Source organism: Simochromis diagramma, unplaced genomic scaffold, assembly GCF_900408965.1.
Source record: "Simochromis diagramma unplaced genomic scaffold, fSimDia1.1 OVJJ01000313.1, whole genome shotgun sequence".
Classification (NCBI taxonomy): Eukaryota; Metazoa; Chordata; class Actinopteri; order Cichliformes; family Cichlidae; genus Simochromis; species Simochromis diagramma.
The window spans coordinates 1,594,199-1,603,880 of NW_024387372.1; the positions used below are offsets into that span (position 1 = coordinate 1,594,199).

General features: G+C 43.1%; 1 protein-coding gene across 1 annotated transcript; it reads left to right on the top strand.

Moving 5' to 3' along the window:
- The first annotated feature begins 686 nt into the window (after positions 1-686).
- Positions 687-6,514, top strand: rwdd1 (RWD domain containing 1). The gene is made up of 7 exons (XM_040008457.1): positions 687-907; positions 1,754-1,819; positions 2,504-2,634; positions 3,752-3,895; positions 3,994-4,126; positions 4,211-4,273; positions 5,996-6,514. The coding sequence occupies exons 1-7, from the start codon at positions 835-837 to the stop codon at positions 6,106-6,108; spliced, it is 723 nt and encodes a 240-aa protein (XP_039864391.1). The 5' UTR covers positions 687-834; the 3' UTR covers positions 6,109-6,514.
- Positions 6,515-9,682: the final 3,168 nt, after the last annotated feature.

Genomic DNA, 9,682 nt, shown 5'->3' on the forward strand with positions numbered 1-9,682 from the left:
TCTTTCCTAAAAGTGAGAAAGTGAGGTTCATTGCTTGAGAACTTTTATGGTCTTTGGCGAGGAGTAAAATCAGATTAATGAGGTAAAAAGCATTCGAGTCTTTCCTACTAAGTCAGTGTAACCAAATAACACATTTTGGTAAAAAAAGCACAAAATTTGATAAGATGTTCTTAGAGATGAAACCACAAAATCTACGTAGAGGTACAAGACCAGAATAGATGTGAGCAGGACTCTGGGGCGATCTTACAGAAGGAGCAAAGAGTGTCTACATCCCTCTTACATTTCTGAGGGAAGCATTTAACAGGGTAGAATCTATGAATTAGCTTAAATGAAATTTCCTTCACTTAGTAAGGAGGAATTTTTTTGGCAAACACCAAACTTTCTTCCAGTCAATGTCCTAAAAAAAATAGACCAGAAAGAAATGGAAGGAGGAATGGAGACAAGTGACTCTTGAAAAAGAGACCTAATCTTGGCATTCACACCTTTACAAGAGGAGAAACTAAATAAATAAATAAATACCAACAAAAGTGCGAAATAAGATTTGGTAATTTGACTGGTTCTTATATAGCTTATAGGGCTATATCTCATAAAGAAAAATCACACGGACGCAAGTTTTTCTCTTTTTCTTGTGTCGAGCGTGTGATCCACACAAGTCCAGGAGGTGGCGGTAATGTACGTTCAAAGCTGGTTTGCGAACCCCGCTAAACCCGAAAAGAAGAAGAAGAGGCGGATCGTCGAGATCGGCGATCGACTGTTTCAGCTGAGTACGCAGCACACAGCGAACGCATTGGTGATGATTTTACGAACTTCCAGATAACTTGCAGCTTCACAAACATGACAGACTACGCCGAAGAGCAGCGGAATGAACTCGAAGCCATAGAGTCCATCTACCCAGACTCCTTTACAGGTCTGAATGGCACGTAACGTTAAGTAGGATTGTAGCACGAAAGTAGTAGCTAGCTCATAGCTAGCAGGTACACGTTACTTAGCTTGCTGGTCTTGATGCATGCTCAGTGATCCAGGTAAGGAAATCCCAGAAGTTTGATTCTGTTCATCTGGACGTTTTCAACGGGAGAAACGTTTCATCCAGGTGACGTCTTCAGTCTCAGCTGACGGCAGGTTTCCAACCTTATAAACAGGACATTTGTACGATGACTGAAACCTTTCACGTGAAAAGGGAAAGACCATCTCTGAATCGAGGAGGGGACCTAAGGGTACACCTGTGTCCATCTTACAATGCTGTGATTGCAGCCATCCCCCAACTCTCTGTGAATGACACTCACCAATGGTTGTTGATCAATGGTCATGAGAATTTGCAGAACTGACCTCCCAGCCCGTTGTTAATCAGCTGTGCTGGTTTTAGTCGTTGTACAAATGTTCTGTTTGTAAGGTTGGAAACCTGCAGTCAGCTGAGACTGAAGACGTCACCTGCATGAAACGTTTCTCCCGCTGAAAACGTCCAAATGAGGAGCATCAACTTTTTGGGATTAGCTTGCTGGTGTTCTTGTGTTTGTGAAAGGATGCTCATATTAATGTCAAATGTTAAAATACTATTTCTATTAGCACGCGGTAGCTGTTGGGAAAAGCAAAACTTGCCTGAAGTCTTTATTGTTATTGGTATCCAAATCTTTATTTCTAAATGTGAATATTGATAAAGAGAAGAGGTTGGTAAAATCGTGAAATATGCCTTAGTTACCCAGCCACTTGTGAAATCATGGTAATAGTGATGTTACTAATGAATGTGTACTTGCAGTGCTCTCAGAAGATCCAACCAGCTTCACCATCACGGTCACGTCTGATGCCGGGGAGAACGGGGAAAGTAAGTAAACTGATGAATGTGGTTGGAAAACGGTGTGTTGGTAGCACTGCAGCTGTTATTATGTCAGGTGTTTCAAACTGAACTGCTCATTGCTTTCCATTATAGAATGTGTGTGTGTGTGTATGCATGTGTACATTTATAGCATGTATTTAAAAGCAACTTAACATTTGAAGTGGATCACGATAATAGGACAGAATTGTAAAACCTCTGGTGTGAAATCCATGACCGTTGAGCCCGTCTGTGACTACCGTCTGACAGCAGTTGAAGGAACACTGGTCCCAGTGATACTGCTTTGCTTCTAAGGATGTTCCCCTGCATGGTCGCAGGATCAGTTATGTTATCAGAACTGTTATTGTGGGGTCGTAGTAACACAGCAAAGGCCACTTTAACGCACCCCACTCAGGGCCTCCAGGAAGGCTGGGTAGGCTGCATGGTTGATTGATGAGCACGAATAACAAGACCCTTTACTTGACCAGAATGAAAGCAATCCTCTCGTCCACTAGTGAAAACCCCGCTATGCTGGCACTAAGCTGGGGGGGTACACGTATATCCACCCTGTTTGACTTTACATGTAGTGAATAAAGAATAAATGAAAGTTTTATCTTTAGTTAAATAATAAAAATAACTTTTTCATTGTGCACTTGTAAAGTTGTGGAACATGAACTGTCTGTTGTCTTTTTGCAGCTGTGGAAACAACTTTAAAGTTTACGTATGTAGACAAGTACCCAGACGAGCCCCCGCTGTGGGAAATCTATTCCCAGGAGAACTTGGAGGAGAGTGACACAGAAGATATCCTCACACTATTACAACAGCAGGTCTGTCATTGGATTTATCTGAGCAGTCGTGGGTCTGGTGCTGGTTGAGGGCTAATTAGTGGCTTCTAGATCTTTCCAGATGCTTAGATGGAAGCCCAGTGCCTTGGATGACAGCTTCACTGTTGCGTGTCTACATTTGTGATGTAGATGAAGCTCAAACCTCATTAAGAGGAATCTGTGAAGAAATGCTGCCGAATCTTAAAGCTTCAGACATTCGTACAGCTGGTCCATGGGCACGACTACAGTAACATTGTAATGAAATATGGGTGCATATTAATAACACAATAACAGTGTATGTTCATTGAACTGTGCAGTGATGCCTGTCAGACATGTAGTGAGATGGAGACAACTTTAAATGTTTCCAAAGCATTTAAAAGGATTGATATATGTATTCTTTTTATCAGTGTAACTCAGAGTATCAGATTGATGCTTTATACTGGCCATACACGAGCAGTCAGAAGCTTGGACACACCTTCTCGTGTGATGGTTTTTTACATTGTAGATTCTCACTGAAGGCATCAAAACTATGATTGAACACATGTGGAATTATGTAGTAAACAAAAAGTGTGAAACACCATAATACTGTTTCAGTCTTGAAGGAGTTCCCACAGATGCTGAGCACTCGTTGGCCCTTTGCCTTCACTCTGCGCTTCATCTCATCCCAAACCATCTCCACTGGGTGTAGGTCAGGTGACTGTGGAGGCCAGGCCACGGTGCAGCACTCCATCACCATGTGATGTCTTCATGTTGTACCTACAATGTCCAAAGTGCTAAAAATAAAGAAAAAACATTGAATGAGAAGCTGTGTCCAAACATAGATATCCATGTGACAACGCAGCAGCGGGAGGATGCGCTTAATGAGAAAATTTACTTTCAATTTTGTATTTTTTATGTGAACTGAAGAAGCTTCACAGGTGAAACATCTCCAAGAACCTTACAGAAGCTTGCTTTCCAAGCTCCTTAAACTACACAGCAATAATAACAATCAAAATGTAGGTGACGTCAGACGTCTCTCCATCTCCTTATTGCAAAAAAAAGAAGAATTGAACCAAAAGTGTTGAACTGTTCTTGGACAGTTGGTGAAATGTGGCTTTGTATGTTTGTGTTCACTGTGCAGGCAGAAGAAAACTTGGGCATGGTGATGATCTTCACCCTGGTTACAGCTGTTCAAGAGAAACTTAATACAATTGTTGATGTGATGAAAAATAGGCAAGAAGAGGAAAAGCGGAGGAAAGAGAGAGAGGCCCAGGAAGCAGAGAAGGTAGAACCCAGACGGGATTCATGACCATTCACTCTCTGCTTGGGTGCACGTAATCAACCAAGGTTTTATTTTATTATAACAGTAGTTGCTTTCAACAGGTGGCTTTCCAGGGAACAGTGGTAACCATTGAAAACTTCCTGGCATGGAAAGCCAAGTTTGAGCTGGAAATGGCTGAACTGAGGAGAAAAAGACAGAAAGAGGAGGAGCAGGCAGGAAAACCCAAACTGACAGGTACACGGTGTTACTCAAAGACACCAAAAACTGTAAAGATGATGACGTACGTGTCCTGACTGAAGACTGTGCATCTGTCACCAGGTAAACAGCTGTTTGAGAGAGACCACAACCTGGACACATCTGACATTCAGTTCCTTGAAGATGGTAAGGACTGTTTCTGAGTGTTGTGCTTCTTTTTGTTGTGAGGACTAAAGTCATTTATAGGACAGTGGAATCTAAACATAACACTTGTGTGGACGTCTGTGTTTGCAGGTAATCAGTAGGCATGTGATCAGTCGTGGCCATCTTTGTGATGGGCTGATGGATCCTTGTTTCATTCGGGATGGTGGTTCCGACACTCAGTAGTCGCTGACCTCCTTCCTTCCTCTCAGTGTGCCGTGTCTGGGGTGAAACCCTCGCTTTCTTGCCTCGGTCTCAGTGGCTTCCACCTTTTCCTTTGGCCATCCTATTATCCCAGCAGTGTTGATTGCTCGGATCTCGTTCTTCCCGTTCAGCCGATCCTCGGGGCTCGCCTTATTCTCTGCGGGTATTTGGTGGTTGCAGTTTTCCGAGGTTCCTTTTTATGGCTTCCATTTTCTCGTGGGATTAAAAGATTGTACTCAGTATCTGCAATTCCCGACCAACATCTCTTTGTTACCATCCGAGTACGTTTCTCCAGTCCAAATGACATTCCGATGTCATTGCTGTAGATCCCAGTGGTGTCAGCTGACAGGTTTATCCTTCGGGAGTATGAGGTGTCTTGTCTGTCGTTACAGGGCGTTAGGTACGTGTAGCAACGGCCATGTTGTCGGCAGTTTCTGGTGGATGCTGCCCTTTGTCACAGATTCTGTTATGGACGGTATCTAGGTGTAGCAGGTAGTGGAGGGTCTCTGTTTTGGTGGCATCAGGGTTTCAGCTGTGCTTTTTGCGAATGTTGTGGTTCTGTTGGCTTCATCAGGTGGTGACCTCCAGCTTTCACTGGAGCAGTTTGCTGCTGAGTGTGAAGCAGTTGGATTCAAAATCGGCACCTCAGTTTCTGAGACCTTCTCAGCTTGAAAGGGTGGAGTCAAACTCTGTGTCAGGGACGAGTTACTACCCCGGGTGGAGGAGTAGGTCGGGGTCTCGTTTACAAGTGAGGGCAGAGTGGAATGTGAGAACGTCAGACGGATTGAGCCACGGACTTCGTATCATCTTGTTTTGGTGAGGAGAGCTTAAAAGCAAAGTTGTTGATTTACTGCGATCTTCCTTCCTGCCCTCACCTGTGCTCATGAGCTCAGCCTAGTGACCAAGACAACAAATTTGCAGATACAAGTGGCAGAAGTAAGCTTCCTCTCCTTTAGCGATAGACTGAGGAGCTCAGCTGAGAGTAGAGCCGCTAGCCACAGCGAAAGGAGTCAGTTTACGTGGTTCAGGCATCTGACGAGGAGGCCCCCCCCCTCAACCTCCTGGGTGAAGTATTCTGGGCGTGTCCTACTTGGTGGGTGCAGTCATACAGACCCAGGACTTGCTGGACAGATTATATGTCTTGGTTGGCTTGTGAACAACTCATTGTCTGCCCAGATGAGCTGAAGAGCCAGGGTGATGGAAGTCTGGGCTTCAGACCCCGGTGACCCGAACCTGGATAAGTGGCAGAAAATGGATGGAATTGTGTTTGTGTAGCTAGGGAGAAACGGGATTGGTTGTGCATGGATATGGATTGGCAGCAGGCAGACACGTGAAAGAGAGAAAAAAACGTGACTTTCTAAGATCTGATTTGCCGTGTCAGAGTCACAGATCATCTGGGTCTGTTGGCTCAGTCAACAACTCCCAGTCAGAGAACAGCATTTAGTAGGAATAATCTTTTTCCTGTGAAGTTTCTTCTAACCCCGTGGCTTTCTTCTTATGCAGCTGGAAACAACGTTGAAGTGGACGAGTCACTATTCCAGGACATTGAGGACTTGGATTTGGATGAAGATGACCCAGATTTTGACCCTATAGAGATGGGTAGTGATGAAGACTAAAGGCAGAGCAGGACGGTGGAATCAAAGGCTTCAAGCATGATCAGAGGAACATGCTGCTCTTGTCCTGGACGCCGTCTTCTGGCCATTAAGGACATGTCTGCTTTTTTTTATTTTACAAAACTCCGAATGAAAAGAGAGGAAATTGTTTAAAAACACTCAACAGTTTGTGTTTATTTCAACTGCCTCGATTAAGTCTGATAAAAATGTGTGTTCCCTCTGGGGCTTTGTCTTTAAGCTCATCCCAGTATCAGCAAGTTTCTGTCCAGTTGAAGGCACTAAACTGTCAGGTATGGCCAGAGAATAAAAGTCTTGCTTTGCTGAGGTTGAAGTAACTATACTCTATTACATGTGACCGCATTTCCAGAAAAACTAGAATATTTTCCGATGTGCAGTAAAAACATTCTGTGAGAATAAATCAGGTGAGCAGTTCTTTACGTGACCAAAGTAAGATTTTAGTAGTTGGACTGACCAACTCCAAATTTGAATTTGATGGCTGTAACACTGTGGGAAAGTTGGGCATGTTTAGCAGTTTCTTACATCAGTTTTCCTTCAAATAATTTAATTTAGAAGTGAGTCTAAGATGTGTAGCAGTGGTTAGCATTGTTGCTTCAATGGATAGGGTCCTGGGCCGGAGCCTTTCTGCATAGATAGATAGATAGATAGATAGATAGATAGATACACACTACCGATCAGAAGGTTTGGAACAGCCCAATTTTTCCAGTTATTTATTGCAATTCAAGTTTAATTCCACTAAATATCTTGAAATAGAACAAACAAGTGGTGAACTGCCAGGTTAAAATAAAAGATACCCAAAAGTGAAAAATAATGTACATTTCAGAATTATACAAAAAGGTCTTTTTCAGGGAACACAACATGGGTTAACAATTTAAAGCTGCTCTGCAGCAATTGAGACTCAAGTTAGTGCTACTAATTCCTGCAGGTACAGCCCCTCTGTGTGCTGGGCACACTGTGGCACCAGACCCTCGTGAGCATCAGTTGAACATTATTGTACTGCAGAAAGTAGTGTGTTGGTACAGAAATGGTGACAACAAGACAATTAACAATGGAAGAGAGACAGACCATAAACATAAATGTAGGTGTGTCCTACAGAGAAACTGCAAAGAAAGTCAAGGTGTCAGTGAGTCCAGTTTCCTTCATCATCCAAAGGCTCAGAAACAAACTGTGACAGGAGGTCTGCAGACCCAAAGACACGACTGAATCACTTACAGTGTGATGGCGGCTCACAGGACAACAGCTACAAGCAGCTTAATCGTGGTCGTAGTAAGAAGTCTCAGTTTCAGCTGTGAAGAGAAGACTTCCTGCTGCAGGTTTGACAGGACGAGCTGCAGCAACATCACAATAAGACAAAGAGGCTTGGCTGGGCCATAAACTCCACCACTGCACTACTGCAGACTGGAAGAAGGTCTTATGGACTGATGGATCAGAATTTGAAATCTTTGGTTAAGTGTTATCAAACACAGGTGATCACTGAGCAGCAACGTGGTTTCACTCCATATGTGATGTTTCCTTTGACAGTGTTGATGAAGACTGAAGGTGTTGCACTGTCTCTTTAGACAAGAACTGTGTGTATGACAAGGTTCCTATATAGTACATTTCTGGTGTAGTTGACCCCAGGTATTTTATTCAAGGTCTCATTCACAGCATTTACTTACACATTCACACTACAATGAATGCATTGGGAGCAGCACGGGGTTTAGTCTCTTGCCCAAGGATACTTTGGCATACAGTTTGTATGGAGATGAGTGTTTTTTGGTGATTGGTGACAGAAGGATGGCAACAAGGAAAGTCCACAAGTGGACATATTACACAAAGGATGTTGAAGCTACCAGGTGGAAGGAAAAGAGGAAGACCTCAGAAGAGTTTTTGAATGTAATGGGACATACAGAGGGCATATGTGACGGAAGATGATGCTAATGATGGAGTTAGATGGAAGCAGGTGATCCAATATGGCAACCCCTTAAAGGAGCAGCTGAAAGATGAAGACGACTGTTCTCAGTAACCAGTTTCTCAGTTTTTCTCATTGCTTCTCTCCGTACATATTCAAAATGTTTACCATTTGATGTAGCTGTCCCTCTCAGTTCAGTCAGATGGGTGTCTGCAGTGCTTTTCCCAGCTCTTTGGGTGTGGACATCTATTAAAGACTACAGAGAAACCATGTTGGGATCATCAGCTGACGGATGGTGACGAGGTGAGGTGATCGTCCTGGTTATACTAAAGTTAAAGACAAAAAGTCAAAATGATTGATCATCCATGCTGTCACATAGACTCAGATCTGCACGTCTTCTGTTTTAAACACTGTAGTCAGCTGCAGAAAGAGGACATGAGATTTTCTCTGACAGCATTCAATACAACCTGATGTAAGGTCAAAGGTCGTCACTTTATGATGAAATAAAAACTTTAGCAAGGAATTCTTTCACACTGGGTCTTGCCAATAGTGTGTTACTTACCATAAAGTAATTCAGAGTCAGTCATATCTGAGTAATGACATTGCAATGTATATACATTTTTACTGTATAGCTTTCTACAGGACTGAAGGGGGTGCTGATAAAGACTACGAGTCCTGCTTGATCCCTGCGCCGAGATCTGGTACAGGACAGCTGTGATGATGCATCCAGGAGACGCAGCTCGGTCCTGATGGTCTTCTCATTAGTGCTTTTCCAGGGTGAATGTTGATGATAATAATATCATCATATATATTTAATCTCAGTAATATTCTGGGTATTTATATTTGAGCTATTTCTTCTATTTTGTAACTTTGTTACATAATGTATTATTTGATTTATGTCTGTGAAGGTTCTCAGTCATCCAGGTCATCGTAGTCAAAGGAGCTTGCAAAGAAAAGCGTCTGGACTTCTTTGAGTTACTTGAAGACGTTTCACCTCTCATCCAAGAAGCTTCTTCAGTTCTAAGGTCAAATGGTGTAGAGTCCCAGATTTAAACCTAGTGGGAGTTTTCCCCCCACAGAGGGACAAAAGGACCCCCTGATGATCCTCTAATCGCCTGAGCCAAGGTGTGAAAATGGGTGTGGGTCCCAATCAGCCAGAGTTTCGGGTGAGCTCATTGTGAAACCTGGCAGAGGATGATTTTGATCCATCGACCTCTGGGTTATGGGCCCAGCACGCTTCCGCTGCACCACTCTTCTGGAAATCACCCCAGATGTGAAACCTGGCCCCACCTTATCATGTGATTTCCTGAGGTCAGATGGCCCAGGAATTCGCATGATAAGGTCGGTTTAGTTCAGGCTGTTGCTGTTCTTATTGTCTTGGCGCAGCTGTAACCACATCATTTCCTTGGGGATTAATAAAGTATAACGAGTCTAATGTGAAATGTTGATCCTGTTATCAAATGAAAAGAACAAATTACACTTGTATGAAACCTGCTGCTGCTGTGTTTTTAAATCTAACGAGCTGTAGAGTGCTCATGGATCCAAAACTGTTTAAATCTTCAGTTTTATATCATCTTCAGTCTTGTCTCAAGTACAACATTTAATTTCCAGGTAATTCTTTAACAGTACTGTGTGGAGTGTGCAGCTCATGTCATCTCTGTCTATGGG